Raw genomic sequence first — 16,436 nt, 5'->3', positions numbered from 1 at the left:
CAGAGGTTCCAGGACTACCTGTCTTAACCACTTTTTAGACCTCTGATTTCCATGTGTTGGGCTTCATTCTAACTTTCATTCCTGTCATGGGGGCAGGGGTCAGCTCCAAGTCTACATCCCAACAGGAAGAAAGAGCCTCTTTGTTCTAGATCTTCAGCTGACAAGTCCTGGAGAGACTGGCAGACTCAGGTTCTGCCTCCTGAGTCCTGGACCATGGCTCCCCCAAGGAACTGGGAAGCACGGTCTGGGCACCAGGTCTGCTGTGAGCAGGGCAGTGGCCCCTGTGTGACCTGCCAGGCACCGCCTTGTCATCCCCTAAGGCCGAGCCTGACAGATCACACACGGGACTTGACCTGGAGCTGGAGCCCTGTCTCTGCCTCAGTGGATCTATAAAAGCTGTGAGGCTGACGATTGGCTCCGGGTCCACTGTGTCATCAAGACATAGAGTCAATTACCTTGATATTGGAAATAAGAGATGCTGGTCTGTTGGGACTTCTCAGGAGGAGCCTCTTTGGAGGGTTGAGGATGGCAGAGGGCCCCCCACCCATCCATGGCAGAGCAGGTGCAAGGACTGACACCTCAGCTGCTCTGCAACTTAGCATCCCCCCCTTAGCCCACGTGAAGCCCCTTCTGTGCACTGTGTCTGACCTGCGTTCTCTCTCCCCCAGCTACCGAGACCCAGACCACGGTTGTGCCAGGTGGGTCCTGCTGCCTTTTGACTCCAGGACTTCCCCTCCCCCACCGTCACCCCCAGGATTCAAGCTTAAAAAAAAAAGATTCAAGCTACACTTTGTGTGTGAAAGTACCTGAATACGTACTGAGTGGAAAAGTCTTCAGAATAACCTTGGGCTGATGGAGTGGGTTCCCACATAGGGGTGAATGGCCGAACCTGGCACCCTGGTGGGAATGGGTAGCTAGTGTCAGTGGTCTCCAGCTGCAAAAGGTCATTCTATCCCAGAGGTCTGGGATGTAAGCTGTGGGCTTCCCACCTGCATCCTGAGACAGGATTCAGTGCCTGAATTGCTGAATTTGGGGATGCCAGCAGAGAACCTGCAGAGCTAGTCCACAGCGCACAGTCAAGGCTTCTATCACACGCCATCGGAGATAAAGAGTGAGGACCACGCTCAGTCAAGTCCTTATGGACTCACTGCCTAGACCTCAGCAGCCTTCCCCTGGAAGAAATCTGAATCTCAGGCCCCGTTGCCTTTTCCTTCAGGAGAAACAGGAGGCTGACTTTTCCTGTCTCCTTCCAGGAACCGAGTCGGGTTTGGCCCTGAGGCTGGTCAATGGAGGTGACAGGTGTCAGGGCCGGGTGGAGGTCCTGTACGGAGGCTCCTGGGGCACCGTGTGTGACGACAGCTGGGACACCAACGACGCCAACGTGGTCTGCAGGCAGCTGGGCTGTGGCTGGGCCATTTCAGCCCCAGGAAATGCCCGGTTCGGTCAGGGCTCAGGGCCCATTGTCCTGGACGACGTGGGCTGCTCAGGGCATGAGACCTATTTGTGGAGCTGCTCCCACAACCCCTGGAACACACACAACTGTGGACACAGTGAGGATGCCAGCGTCATCTGCTCAGGTGGGTCTCAAATAAGCTGGGTGCGCTTCTCTGGAGGTGGTTTCTTGCTCACATTCTGATCCCCTCGAGAAACACTCTCTACCTTTCCATTTCCCTTGAAATCCTCTTAGTGTTTTGCTTATTTAGTATATCAGCTTTTGTCTGGCCCCTGGGTATGTAGACAGAGAATTAGAACAGAAACACACACCAAAAGTGACATTAAGCCTTTTGCTCCATGCCCCAGTGCAAACCAGGGGCAGAAGAGCACAGGTCTGCCAGGAGGTCTCTGAGCAGAGGGCATGGGCTGGCGCTGCTGGTGGCCTCGGTTCTGTCTTCTGAGTCCTGGACCGTGGCCCCTCCAAGGAACTGGGAAGCACGGTTTGGGCACCAGGTCTGCTGTGAGCAGGGCACTGGCCCCTGTGTGACCTGCCAGGCACCCCCTTGTCATCCCCTAAGGCTGACCCTGACAGATCACACATGGGACTTGACCTGGAGCTGGGGCCCCGTCTCAGTGTCTCAGTGGATCCATAAAAGCTGTGGGCCTGACGAATGCTCCGGGTCCACTGTGTCATCAAGACACAGAGTCAATCACCTTGACTTTGGAAATAAGAGATGCTGGTCTGCTGGGACCTCTCAGGAGGAGCATCTTTGGAGGGTTGAGGATGACAGAGGCCCCGCCATCCATGGCAGAGCAGGTGCATGCACTGACCGCTCACCTGGCCTGCATCTTAGCATCACCCCTTTGCCCTCATGGAGCCCGTTCTGTGCACTGTGTCTGACCTCCCTTCTCTCCCCTCCAGGTGCCCAGACCCAGTCCACGGTTGTGCCAGGTGAGTCCTGCTGCCTCTTAACTTGGGATGTCCCCTCCCCAGTCGCCCCCAGGGCCCCCACCCAGTATCCCCAAGCAGGCACTGTGGAGGTTTTCCACCTCTCAGTACCTGCCCTGATTACTCTGGACCACAAAGACACTTCCAGATGAGCCATAACTCAGGCATCCTCTGGACTGTCTAAGTTACTTCAATATTTCGTGGCTACACAGTGTCTCCCCAGAGTTTTGGGTGACAGGGTGGTGTGTCCCGGGGTCTTTTCTGCTTGCACGCATTCTCTGGACCAAAAGTTATGTGTATGGAGAGGACAGAGCTTTCTCCTGTCCTCCACCGATGGCCGAGTCTAGGCGTTTATATTACCAAGAAGTACCCAGTCAGCAGGACGTGCTGATGGCTCTGTGGGCTGTGCCGCCTCATTAGATGAGTGTGTACCTTTGATGACATGATCTGGGCTCACAGCAAACTCTCAGAAAAGGCTTCTTCTCTCCGGACTGTGAAGTTCCTCAGACCCCACTGTTCTGATCCTAGTCATAGGAACTAGACCAGCCTTGATTCTATCAACCTTCTTTGTAATCCTGCTCTGTTTCCCCTCCAGATTGGTGGTATCCAACAACTGACTATGGTGAGCGTCATTCAGGTCCTGCTCAACTACCAGCATGCAACATTCCAGTCCACAGACATGGGTGCAGTTCTTGCCTCTTGGGTCCAGGTTCTGAGGTCACTACCTCATCCACTCTGGATGATTGCCTTCACTGGCCAGAGTTATGGATAAGCTTTACCTACGAGTTGTGCCGTATGTTACTCAGAATGCTTTTGTTTGCAAGTATTAGGATGGCCACTCGTACTCTTAATTTGGGTGGTGCCACGGCCTACATATCGAGGATATTGAGCCATAAGGCAACCTTCAGGTACAGCAGGATCCAGAAGTTCCAATACTCTTTGTCCCCATGCACTTTTCTGACCTCTGCTTGGTTTTGTTTATGAGCTTCAGTGTCAGGTTGCTTCCTGCCAGAGGGCGCCTGTCAGCCACAAGTCTCCTGCCACAGGAGGAAAGAGTCTTTTTGTTCTTGATGTTGAGCTGACAAGTCCTGGGGGGACTGTGAACAGCCTGCTGGTAATAGGTGCCTTCTCCCCAGTCATCTCCAAGTCCTCCAATGATATTCAACAATTCCAAGGTTATTTCAGGATTCAAGCAAAAACAAAAAAAAAGCTTCAAGCTACACTTTGTGTGTGAAAGTACATGAATACGTACTGAGTGGAAAAGTCTTCAGAATAACCTTGGGCTGATGGAGTGGGTTCCCACGTAGGGGTGAATGGCTGAACTCGGCACCTTGGTGGGAAAGGGAAGCTGTGTCAGTGGTCTCCTTTGCAGAGGCTCATTTTATCCCAGAGGTCTCGGATGTAGGTTGCCCACACAGGCTGTGGGCTTCCCCTCTTTCCACCTGCATCCTGAGACAGGATTCAGTGCCTGAATTGCTGAATTTGGGGATGCCATCAAGGAACCTGCAGAGCTAGTCCACAGTGCACAGTCAAGGCTTCTATCACACGCCATCAGAGATAAAGAGTGAGGACCACGCTCAGTCCAGTCCTTATGGACTCACTGCCTAGACCTCAGCAGCCTTCCCCTGGAAGAAATCTGAATCTCAGTCCTCAGTGCCTTTTCCTTCAGGAGAAACAGGAGGCTGACTTTTCCTGTCTCCTTCCAGGAACCGAGTCAGGTTTGGCCCTGAGGCTGGTCAATGGAGGTGACAGGTGTCAGGGCCGGGTGGAGGTCCTGTACCGAGGCTCCTGGGGCACCGTGTGTGACGACAGCTGGGACACCAACGATGCCAACGTGGTCTGCAGGCAGCTGGGCTGTGGCTCGGCCATTTCAGCCCCAGGAAATGCCCGGTTTGGTCAGGGCTCAGGGCCCATTGTCCTGGACGACGTGGGCTGCTCAGGCCATGAGACCTACCTGTGGAGCTGCTCCCACAGCCCCTGGAATTCACACAACTGTGGACACAGCGAGGATGCCAGCGTCATCTGCTCAGGTTGGTTTCCATGACCGCCATTTTAGTGAGTGATTTTCTCCCAACAAGAGCTCTTCTTTGCACTGTGCTCCAATCACACTGAGCTTCCATGGAAGATGGGCTATTTCCCTTCCTCTATCACTGATAGGTGGCGGGTGGGTTTCATGTATCCACTGCAGCCCCTTCTGTATTGGGCCCCCAGAGCAGGGGTGTGATTACAGGTTGTAAGAGCAAATTCCCCTCAGACTTTTTTCATTTGTAGAGACTGATGTTCTGAGCTTGATGTTTCATATTCAGTTCTTCTGGACAAAACCCAGGCCGCCCTTTTCAGGCCATGGAGGGACCGGGCACTCAGCATCTCTGTCTCAGGGATCTGATGGGTTTCTTGCATTGAGCCTGGGTGATGAGGTTGATCATGCTTCCTCTTTCTTGCAGCTGCACAGATCAACTCCTCAACTCCAGGTGAGTTCCAGCAGCCCCACACAGTGAGACTCCTCTCTGGGTTTCCACTTCTCACATTTATAAAAGAAGAACACCCTCTTCCTAGGGAGTCATTTCCCTCCAAGGACTCTGGAGGCTGTCCAGTGACCGACCAGTGGAATCCCCAAGACCAAGGCTGTCACTCAGCTGTCCCTGGAGGGACCTCTGGCCCCCTGCCACCTCCTGCTGCCAGTGCCTGGTCAGAGCTACTATGAGGGGAGACAGGATTAGGTCCTCTGATCATTTCTTTGAAAATAAGTGTCCCAGTCATGTCATGCAGACTGACCACTTAGAACCATGACCAAGTAGCAGACTCGCAAATATCTATCAGTTAAAAAATTTCTTCAGGTTGAAAGCAATTTCCCAAATGATCTTTTCCCACAGTGATAATATCTGCTCCTGAATCAGGTGGGAATTCTATGTACTTAGCCCACGTGGTTAGTAATACTGTAGGAGGGAATAGTCAAGCTTCTGAGAAATCCTTATTAGGACGAGGATTTCCTTTCTCCATGAAAATGATGATGATGGAATTTAACAATTTGGGGCAGCCTCCTAAAATCACTTGTTTTTCGCTCTAGGTTGGCAGCCCCCACAAACCACAACCACTCAGAGTAAGTAACACAATTTTACACCTGACCCGCAGGCCTTGGGTTTCCTCTCCCCAGGCTTGGCTGCTGGTCTCCGGGCTGCAGTCAGGGTGCTCACTCTCCAATGAGTCCACCTCTCCTGACTGTATGCCAGGTGATTACCCCAGCTGATGTCCCAACGCCAGGAGGGCTGGGCCTCTCTCCAGGCTCTTCTTTGTCCTTTACTCGTCTGACCAGGATGAGATTCCTACATCTAGTCAGTCTCTAGATGATGCTGACCACCTGTTTATGTTCAACTCCTTGCCTGGGACACTAGTCGGGGGTCAGAGCAGACTGGATGGACTCTGCTTCACTGCTGAGCTTGGTGTGTCACCAGCAAAGGCTCCCAACAGCCTGATTCTGAGTTGCCACTGAATCACTGCTCCTTACCCCACCCTGCTTCCAGATATTTCCTCTGCATGCTCACGCTTCCCTCCTCCCCACCGGGCTCCCTACAGCAGCAGCAGCTTCAGCCTGCCCCTCCCCATGATCCATTCTCTCGGTGATGGTCATCTTCAGCCAATGGCAAGGTCAATCCCTCACATCGAGGAGGGGACATCCAGTTTGTAAGAGTGAAATTGCCCAGATATTTGCTGATGTTTGTGAAGAACGATATGCGAGATTGATGTTTCCTATTCAGCTCCTGGGTGCAACTCCTAGGCCGCCCTTTTCTGGCCATGAAGGGGCCGGGCACTCAGCATCTCTCAGGAAACTGATGGGTTCATTGCAGCCCATTGTGGATGCTGAAGCTGATCATGCTACCTCTTTTCTTGCAGCACCAGGAGTCAACTTCTCCACTCCAGGTGAGCCTCGGCAGCCCCACCCAGCCAGGTTTGTCTCTGGCATTCCACCCTCTCAGGTTTCCAGAAAGAGAAGAGCAGACTCTACCTGGGGAGTCATTTCTCTCCGAGGACTCGAATCGGTTCAGTGACCAGCCGAGTCCCCAGGACCAGGGCTGTCACTCAGCTGTCCCTGGAGAGACCTCTGGTCCCCTGCCACCTCCTGCTGCCTGTGCCTGTTCAGTGAGAGAGAGAGAGGATTGGGTCCTCTGATCATTTCTATGAAAATAAGTGTCCCACTCATGCCATGCAGAACTGTGGCCATTTTCAAAACAGACGGAGTAGCAGCCTTACAGAGCTTTCTCTGCTAAATGCTCCTTCACATTGAGAGTAACCACAAATGATCTTTCCTGCTGCTGCTGCTAAGTCGCTTCAGTCGTGTCCGACTCTGTGCTACCCCATAGACGGCCACCCACCAGGCTCCCCCATCCCTGGGATTCTGCATGCAAGAACACTGGAGTGGGTTGCCATTTTTAGGGCCACTTGAAAACATCTGGTGCCAAAATTGGAAGGTGTGCTTCTGTGCACGCCAGTCCTTTTGGCCAGTCTCCGAGTAGGTGGAATGGTCAAGGCACTGAGAAGTCCTGCAGGAAGGAAAAGGACTTTCTGAGGACACTCACCCAGAAGACGACCGCTGGTCACAACACCCCCGGAGACCCACCACAATGGGAATGTTCCTCTCTCTCTGCTCTGCAGGCTCCTTTTCAAGTTGTGGTGGCTTCTTATTCAGTGCCAGTGGGAACTTTTCTAGCCCATCCTACCCAGGATACTACCCCAACAACGCCGACTGTGTCTGGGAAATACAAGTGAACCCCGGCTACCTCATAAACCTGGGCTTCGACAGTCTGCAGTAAGTAACCCCCAGGCCACTTGGAGAAGGAGGCATCTTCCATGGACCACCCTGTGGTTTGGGTTGGGTCCTGGGCCAGGAGGCTTTCCCTCTCAGGTACCATGGACTACATTTCAGGTTTCTCTGGTCCCCACTGGGAAGTATCAGACAATACTGGGCAGTCCTTTGATCTGATTAAGAAAGAGCAAGAAGAAGATCTTAGATTCAAGGACATTTCTCATAAAGTTCAAAATAGCTACAAAGTTTATGAGCAGCAGACATCCTGATGTTGACATGAACCCGTTTTCCATACAGGTTGGAGACACACAGTAGCTGCAGTTATGACTATGTTGAAATCCTTAATGGACCGCTGAGTAGCAATGCCTCAGCGAGGAGAATCTGTCGTTACACCAGGGAAATATTCACTTCTTATTCCAACCGATTGACTGTTCGATTTGAGGACGGCAGTGTCCAAAAACTGGTTTTTCTGCTTGGTATAACTCCTTTCCAAGAAGTGAGTACCAGACATAGAGAAAAGATCTGTAGTTCCCAAGGGGATGGGGTTTTGGGGAAGGGGTGGATGCGGATTTGGGGATTAGCAGATGCAAACTACTACATTCAAATGGATAAACGTCAAGGTCCCACTGTAGAGAACAGGGAGCCATATTCTGTAACCTGTGAATAAACCGTGTTGGAAAGAATATGGAAGCAGATGCGGAAAAGAATATATCTAGAAGATGGGGGATCTGAACTCTGTGATGTCAAGAGCCCCTTCCAGGTGGATCATGTAGCTGTTTATTCACTGATCAGTGTCATTGGGTGGCTTTTGGGATGGGGAAAGAACCAGGGGTTAATTGGCTTTGGGTATTTGCTGGGGGATGGGGTCATCACCTCTTACAGCATGTGTCTTTCAGATGTCAGCTTGAGATTGGTGAACTGGAACTCCTCCCATCCCACATGTGCTGGGCGTGTGGAAATCTACCATGGTGGCCAGTGGGGAACAGTGTGCGATGACAACTGGGACGTTCAAGATGCCCAGGTGGTGTGCAGACAGCTGGGCTGTGGATATGCAGTCTCAGCCCCAGGAAATGCCTACTTTGGCTCTGGCTCTGGTCCCATCACCTTGGATGACGTGGTGTGCTCAGGGGCGGAGTCCAATCTCTGGCAGTGCCGGAACCGAGGCTGGTTCTACCACAATTGTGGCCACCATGAAGATGCTGGAGTCATTTGCTCAGGTATTGGGTGATGTCATTTGCGGAAGGCCCCTTTCACCTCTGAGCTGCTGGACACTGGAGCGGGGGAAACTGGAGGCCAGTGACTGATGGTGTCTGTGGCTAGTTCAGGGTGTGGGGGTGGGCAGGAGCTTGTCAGAGTACCCCTTGACTTGTGCACTCGGGAGACCTTGCAGAGGCCACTTCATCTCTGGTCTTTGTGCTGATCACTCAGCTGCTATCCAGCTTACCATTACTCTCCCATTTGCTTTATGGGCTTACCTTGTGGCTCAAAGGGTAAAGAATTCACCTAAAAGCAGAAGATGCTGGTTCGATCCCTGGTTTGGGAGGAACCCCTGGAGAAGGAAATGCAACCCACTCCAGTATTCTTGCCTGGAGAATCCCATGGTCAGAGGAGCCTGGCGGGGTACAGTGCTTGGAGTCCCTAAAGTGCCCGAGATGAGTTAGCAACTGAACAACAACTTGGTGTGGAGGCTGATCATACTTCCTCTTTCTTGCAGATATACCGACCAACTCCTCCACTCCAGGTGAGTCCCTGCAGCCCCACCCAGCCAAAGCCTCTCCGGGATTCCACCTCTCAGGTTTCCAATAGAAGAGCAGCCTCCTCCTGAAGAGTCATTTCCCTCCGAGGACTCTGGAGGCTGTTCAGTGACCCTCTGGGTCCTCAGGACCAGGGCTGTCACTCAGCTGTCCCTGGAGGAACCTCTGATCCCCTGGTACCTCCTGCTGCCTGCGCCTGTTCAGAGCTGCTGTGGGGTGGAGAGGATCATGTCCTGTGATCACGTCTATGAAAATAAGTGTCCCAGTCATGCCAAGCAGAACTGTCAGCATTGTAGAACTATGACCGAATAGCAGCCCTACAGAGGTTTATCTCTTAAATAATCCTTCATGTTGAGAGCGATTCCCCAAATGATCTTTATGACACAAGGAAAATATCTGATTCTAGTATGTTTGGATGTGGTGTGTCTCTAACCCCTTTTGTCTGGTCAGTGTAAATTGGTATAATCAAGTCTCTGAGAAGTCCTGAAGTAAGGAGAACGATTTACTTTCTCCATCAAACCCTTGAGTATGGAATTAAAAAATGATCCAGCAATATCCTAAAATCACTTGGTTTTCTTTCTAGATTGGCTGTCCCCAACAACTACACCCACTCAGAGTAAGTATCACATTTTTCACCTGACCCGCAGGCCTTGGGTTTCCTCTCCCCAGGCTTGGCTGCTGGTCTCCGGGCTGCAGTCAGGGTGCTCACTCTCTAATAAGTCCACCTCTCCTGACTGTATGCCAGGTGATTACCCCAGCTGATGTCCCAACCCCAGGAGGGCTGGGCCTCTCTCCAGGCTCTTCTTTGTCCTTTACTCGTCTGACCAGGATGAGATTCCTACATCTAGTCAGTCTCTAGATGATGCTGACCACCTGTTTATGTTCAACTCCTTGCCTGGGACACTAGTCAGGGGTCAGAGCAGACTGGATGGACTCTGCTTCACTGCTGAGCTTGGTGTGTCACCAGCAAAGGCTCCCAACAGCCCGATTCTGAGTTGCCACTGAATCACTGCTCCTTACCCCACCCTGCTTCCAGATATTTCCTCTGCATGCTCACGCTTCCCTCCTCCCCACCGGGCTCCCTACAGCAGCAGCAGCTTCAGCCTGCCCCTCCCCATGATCCATTCTCTCGGTGATGGTCATCTTCAGCCAATGGCAAGGTCAATCCCTCACATCGAGGAGGGGACATCCAGTTTGTAAGAGTGAAATTGCCCAGATATTTGCTGATGTTTGTGAAGAACGATATGCGAGATTGATGTTTCCTATTCAGCTCCTGGGTGCAACTCCTAGGCCGCCCTTTTCTGGCCATGAAGGGGCCGGGCACTCAGCATCTCTCAGGAAACTGATGGGTTCATTGCAGCCCATTGTGGATGCTGAAGCTGATCATGCTACCTCTTTTCTTGCAGCACCAGGAGTCAACTTCTCCACTCCAGGTGAGCCTCGGCAGCCCCACCCAGCCAGGTTTGTCTCTGGCATTCCACCCTCTCAGGTTTCCAGAAAGAGAAGAGCAGACTCTACCTGGGGAGTCATTTCTCTCCGAGGACTCGAATCGGTTCAGTGACCAGCCGAGTCCCCAGGACCAGGGCTGTCACTCAGCTGTCCCTGGAGAGACCTCTGGTCCCCTGCCACCTCCTGCTGCCTGTGCCTGTTCAGTGAGAGAGAGAGAGGATTGGGTCCTCTGATCATTTCTATGAAAATAAGTGTCCCACTCATGCCATGCAGAACTGTGGCCATTTTCAAAACAGACGGAGTAGCAGCCTTACAGAGCTTTCTCTGCTAAATGCTCCTTCACATTGAGAGTAACCACAAATGATCTTTCCTGCTGCTGCTGCTAAGTCGCTTCAGTCGTGTCCGACTCTGTGCTACCCCATAGACGGCCACCCACCAGGCTCCCCCATCCCTGGGATTCTGCATGCAAGAACACTGGAGTGGGTTGCCATTTTTAGGGCCACTTGAAAACATCTGGTGCCAAAATTGGAAGGTGTGCTTCTGTGCACGCCAGTCCTTTTGGCCAGTCTCCGAGTAGGTGGAATGGTCAAGGCACTGAGAAGTCCTGCAGGAAGGAAAAGGACTTTCTGAGGACACTCACCCAGAAGACGACCGCTGGTCACAACACCCCCGGAGACCCACCACAATGGGAATGTTCCTCTCTCTCTGCTCTGCAGGCTCCTTTTCAAGTTGTGGTGGCTTCTTATTCAGTGCCAGTGGGAACTTTTCTAGCCCATCCTACCCAGGATACTACCCCAACAACGCCGACTGTGTCTGGGAAATACAAGTGAACCCCGGCTACCTCATAAACCTGGGCTTCGACAGTCTGCAGTAAGTAACCCCCAGGCCACTTGGAGAAGGAGGCATCTTCCATGGACCACCCTGTGGTTTGGGTTGGGTCCTGGGCCAGGAGGCTTTCCCCTCTCAGGTACCATGGACTACATTTCAGGTTTCTCTGGTCCCCACTGGGAAGTATCAGACAATACTGGGCAGTCCTTTGATCTGATTAAGAAAGAGCAAGAAGAAGATCTTAGATTCAAGGACATTTCTCATAAAGTTCAAAATAGCTACAAAGTTTATGAGCAGCAGACATCCTGATGTTGACATGAACCCCGTTTTCCATACAGGTTGGAGACACACAGTAGCTGCAGTTATGACTATGTTGAAATCCTTAATGGACCGCTGAGTAGCAATGCCTCAGCGAGGAGAATCTGTCGTTACACCAGGGAAATATTCACTTCTTATTCCAACCGATTGACTGTTCGATTTCGGAGTGACGGCAGTGTCCAAAAAACTGGTTTTTCTGCTTGGTATAACTCCTTTCCAAGAAGTGAGTACCAGACATAGAGAAAAGATCTGTAGTTCCCAAGGGGATGGGGTTTTGGGGAAGGGGTGGATGCGGATTTGGGGATTAGCAGATGCAAACTACTACATTCAAATGGATAAACGTCAAGGTCCCACTGTAGAGAACAGGGAGCCATATTCTGTAACCTGTGAATAAACCGTGTGGAAAGAATATGGAAGCAGATGCGGAAAAGAATATATCTAGAAGATGGGGGATCTGAACTCTGTGATGTCAAGAGCCCCTTCCAGGTGGATCATGTAGCTGTTTATTCACTGATCAGTGTCATTGGGTGGCTTTTGGGATGGGGAAAGAACCAGGGGTTAATTGGCTTTGGGTATTTGCTGGGGGATGGGGTCATCACCTCTTACAGCATGTGTCTTTCAGATGTCAGCTTGAGATTGGTGAACTGGAACTCCTCCCATCCCACATGTGCTGGGCGTGTGGAAATCTACCATGGTGGCCAGTGGGGAACAGTGTGCGATGACAACTGGGACGTTCAAGATGCCCAGGTGGTGTGCAGACAGCTGGGCTGTGGATATGCAGTCTCAGCCCCAGGAAATGCCTACTTTGGCTCTGGCTCTGGTCCCATCACCTTGGATGACGTGGTGTGCTCAGGGGCGGAGTCCCAATCTCTGGCAGTGCCGGAACCGAGGCTGGTTCTACCACAATTGTGGCCACCATGAAGATGCTGGAGTCATTTGCTCAGGTATTGGGTGATGTCATTTGCGGAAGGCCCCTTTCACCTCTGAGCTGCTGGACACTGGAGCGGGGGAAACTGGAGGCCAGTGACTGATGGTGTCTGTGGCTAGTTCAGGGTGTGGGGGTGGGCAGGAGCTTGTCAGAGTACCCCTTGACTTGTGCACTCGGGAGACCTTGCAGAGGCCACTTCATCTCTGGTCTTTGTGCTGATCACTCAGCTGCTATCCAGCTTACCATTACTCTCCCATTTGCTTTATGGGCTTACCTTGTGGCTCAAAGGGTAAAGAATTCACCTAAAAGCAGAAGATGCTGGTTCGATCCCTGGTTTGGGAGGAACCCCTGGAGAAGGAAATGCAACCCACTCCAGTATTCTTGCCTGGAGAATCCCATGGTCAGAGGAGCCTGGCGGGGTACAGTGCTTGGAGTCCCTAAAGTGCCCGAGATGAGTTAGCAACTGAACAACAACTTGGTGTGGAGGCTGATCATACTTCCTCTTTCTTGCAGATATACCGACCAACTCCTCCACTCCAGGTGAGTCCCTGCAGCCCCACCCAGCCAAAGCCTCTCCGGGATTCCACCTCTCAGGTTTCCAATAGAAGAGCAGCCTCCTCCTGAAGAGTCATTTCCCTCCGAGGACTCTGGAGGCTGTTCAGTGACCCTCTGGGTCCTCAGGACCAGGGCTGTCACTCAGCTGTCCCTGGAGGAACCTCTGATCCCCTGGTACCTCCTGCTGCCTGCGCCTGTTCAGAGCTGCTGTGGGGGTGGAGAGGATCATGTCCTGTGATCACGTCTATGAAAATAAGTGTCCCAGTCATGCCAAGCAGAACTGTCAGCATTGTAGAACTATGACCGAATAGCAGCCCTACAGAGGTTTATCTCTTAAATAATCCTTCATGTTGAGAGCGATTCCCCAAATGATCTTTATGACACAAGGAAAATATCTGATTCTAGTATGTTTGGATGTGGTGTGTCTCTAACCCCTTTTGTCTGGTCAGTGTAAATTGGTATAATCAAGTCTCTGAGAAGTCCTGAAGTAAGGAGAACGATTTACTTTCTCCATCAAACCCTTGAGTATGGAATTAAAAAATGATCCAGCAATATCCTAAAATCACTTGGTTTTCTTTCTAGATTGGCTGTCCCCAACAACTACACCCACTCAGAGTAAGTATCACATTTTTCACCTGACCCGCAGGCCTTGCGTTTCCTCTCCCCAGGCTTTGCTGCTGGTCTCCAGGCTGTAGTCACGGCACTCACTCTCCAATGAGTTCACCGCTCCTGACTTTCCTGCCACGTGGCGTCTCTGTAGCTGATGTCCCAACCCCAGGAGGGCTGGGCCTCTCTCCAGGCTCTTCTTTGTCCTTTAATCACCTGACCATCCTAAGATTCGGGTCTCTGGTCAATGTCTAGGTGAAGTCTCCCACTGTGTAGGTCTCGCCCCTCGTCTGGGACACTAGTCCCAGGTCAGTGCAGCCTGGATGGAGCCTGGCATGTAATCAACAAAAGTTCCCAATAGCCTGCTTTTGAGTGGGTGCTGAACCGCCGCTCACTGCCCCCACCCTGCCCCATATGTCTCCTCTGCATCCACAGCCTCCCCTCCTCACCACCTTGTCTCCTACATCAGCAGCAGCAGCTTCAGGCTCCCTCCCCCTGACCCATTCTTTGCAGTGCTCTAGGGTATCTTCATCAAATGCCAAGGTCTGTCCTGGCCTCGAGGCTGGAATCCTCAGCACCGTCTGGACCCAGATCCTCAGTGCTCAGGATAATCTCTAGGGCTTGCAAATTCTTTCCCATTGTGGAGTTGATTCCTGCTATCCTTCCCATCCCTGCTCCATCCACATAGGGGGTCCCCAGTTATGCCAGCTACTCTCATACCTAGGTTCCTTCACACATGCTGTTCCCTCTGCCTAGAGCACACTTCTGACCTTTTGGCCTCACCTCTCTGTGTACCCGTCCCCTTTCCCTCCTCAGTCTGGATCAGGAGCCAAATCTCCCAGCTCCTAGCACCTCCTGGGCTCTGCTCCATCACAGTCCCATCCCTGGAGGCTGGGATTTGCTCTTTTCCATCCTCTTCTTTAGGCTGTGAGCTCCCAGAGGGCAAGTCCCGCATCTGGCATCTCTCTGGGAACTTGGGGTTGGCATTTTTCCAGCGCAGAGCTGACAAGGACTCAGCAGCTGAACCAAGGTTGCCAGGAAACTGATCATTATCTTTTCTGTTTGTCAACAGATCCTGATTACAACGTCACCGGCCCAGCCAGTAAGTTCTGAGCCCCACTGACCAGTCCCCCTTCCCTTCTCCTTGATGACAGTGACACTGGGGAGGGATGAGGAGAACAGTGAGGAGAGGGCTTCCCTAGGTACAGCCTCCCTGTAGGGGCACCGCCCCAACCCTCAGTAGGCAGTCCAGGTGTAGGCACCTCCCGGTGGATTTCCCCCATGTGACTGTACAGTGTACACTGCGGGTCATCGGCATTTCTCCCTTTGTCCCAACAGCCTGCGGAGGCTTCCTGACCCAGTTTTCAGGGAACTTTTCCAGCCCATTCTACCCTAGGAACTATCCGAACAACGCCAAGTGTGTGTGGGACATTGAAGTTCAAAACAACTACCGAGTGACTGTGACCTTCAGAGATGTCCAGTGAGTGCATGTGCAGCGGGGAGGGCCATGTGGTGAGCCCCTTGCAGACATTCTAGGAGGAGAGAAATGGCACTTCAGGAGAGATATTTGCCCCACTGCCCTTTTTTTCTATGGGTTCCATTTTCGACCGAGCCTAGAAGCAGCCGTGGAGGGGACGCCAGGATCAGAGTCCTGGGTCAAGTTGCAGGTCCATCACTGCTTTGCTGTGTGACCTCAGGAAGTCATTTAACTCTCCTGAGCCTCAAAAGAGGAGAATATAATATCCGCTCCCCTCCCCTCCTGGTTCCTGGGAAAGTCACAGGAGAAATATATGAAAATACTCGGGCAGTGTTACCCAATGGGAGGGGTTATTGTTAGAAGTAGTAATAGCACAAAGAATCCTATTAACAACCACACTAGTTTTTCTGAACTCTTTTCTCTCTGCTCCCTCTTTCTTGGGGGAGTGGTTTCGGGCAGAAGAGGAATAATTCCTGTGACAGAGCTTAGGTTATCTGTTCCTCATCCAGTGAAGGGTGGGAATCCTTGTTTTAAGCAGAGGAGACAACATCAGAACCACCAGGATATATGACTGGCTCAAGGGGCAGGGGTGACCACACTGAGACACCAGTAGCTTGTAGAGTCCTGGAAAGGGGGTACCGTCATTTTTTCTCTAACAGTCACCACTGAACAAAGTAGTTTTTTTTTCTTGATTTCTGCTTGCGGTGGCCTGGGAGTTTCTGCCTTGGAAATTCGCGTGAAGTTTTGCAAAAGATATGATGTTATTTTAATCTCTTCATCATTACTATTCATTTGGGGGATTGTACTTAAAGCTCATGAAATTCTACAGAGGAAGGTTGACCGTGACTAGTTCTGAGCCAGCATCTTAATATCAGTGACCACCGTTTGTGGCATCTTAGGAAGCACTTTTCCACTGTTAGAGCCTCCTGATAGCTCTCTTCAGTACACTTGCATTGGGAGATTTCACCTTTATAAATAAGAAATCCGAGCTGCAGAGAGGTTATCTCATTTGCCCAATATTTACTTGTTCAATTATTTGTTTCTGTCACTATGAATTCATGGATTTTAAGAAAAAAATTCTATGGGAAACTGGGGTCTTTTTCATCAAAGAAGAAGTCGAAGGTGGGCTGTCATTCTTTCTTACGTACTGCGAAGGGCTGTCAAGAGAGGAGCTGTAGATTTCATATGCATGACCCCAAAAGGCAGGACTAAGACCGATGTATGGAGGTCATGGGAGGATGAACCTCCACTGGATTTAAGAAAGTCTAACAAACTGGTGGTTACCAGTGGGGAGAGGGGTTGAGGGAGGGGCGCTCAGGGTAGGGGATGAAAAGGGA

General features: G+C 51.6%; 1 protein-coding gene across 1 annotated transcript in view; it reads left to right on the top strand.

Moving 5' to 3' along the window:
* DMBT1 (deleted in malignant brain tumors 1) overlaps positions 1 to 16,436 on the top strand; it is a 67,373-nt gene that overhangs the window by 36,576 nt on the left and 14,361 nt on the right. The window contains 15 exon segments of the mRNA XM_070363768.1: positions 669 to 698; positions 1,254 to 1,577; positions 2,357 to 2,386; positions 2,979 to 3,005; positions 4,090 to 4,413; positions 4,828 to 4,854; positions 9,522 to 9,554; positions 11,104 to 11,257; positions 11,554 to 11,756; positions 12,156 to 12,397; positions 12,399 to 12,477; positions 12,975 to 13,001; positions 13,599 to 13,631; positions 14,695 to 14,724; positions 14,961 to 15,102. Of these exon segments, the coding sequence (XP_070219869.1) occupies positions 669 to 698; positions 1,254 to 1,577; positions 2,357 to 2,386; positions 2,979 to 3,005; positions 4,090 to 4,413; positions 4,828 to 4,854; positions 9,522 to 9,554; positions 11,104 to 11,257; positions 11,554 to 11,756; positions 12,156 to 12,397; positions 12,399 to 12,477; positions 12,975 to 13,001; positions 13,599 to 13,631; positions 14,695 to 14,724; positions 14,961 to 15,102 (1,705 nt within the window).

This window comes from Bos mutus, chromosome 26 (genome assembly GCF_027580195.1).
Source record: "Bos mutus isolate GX-2022 chromosome 26, NWIPB_WYAK_1.1, whole genome shotgun sequence".
In the NCBI taxonomy this organism is placed as follows: domain Eukaryota; kingdom Metazoa; phylum Chordata; class Mammalia; order Artiodactyla; family Bovidae; genus Bos; species Bos mutus.
The sequence above is the reverse complement of the archived record's forward strand: the minus strand, read 5'-3'. Positions and strand labels throughout refer to the sequence as shown.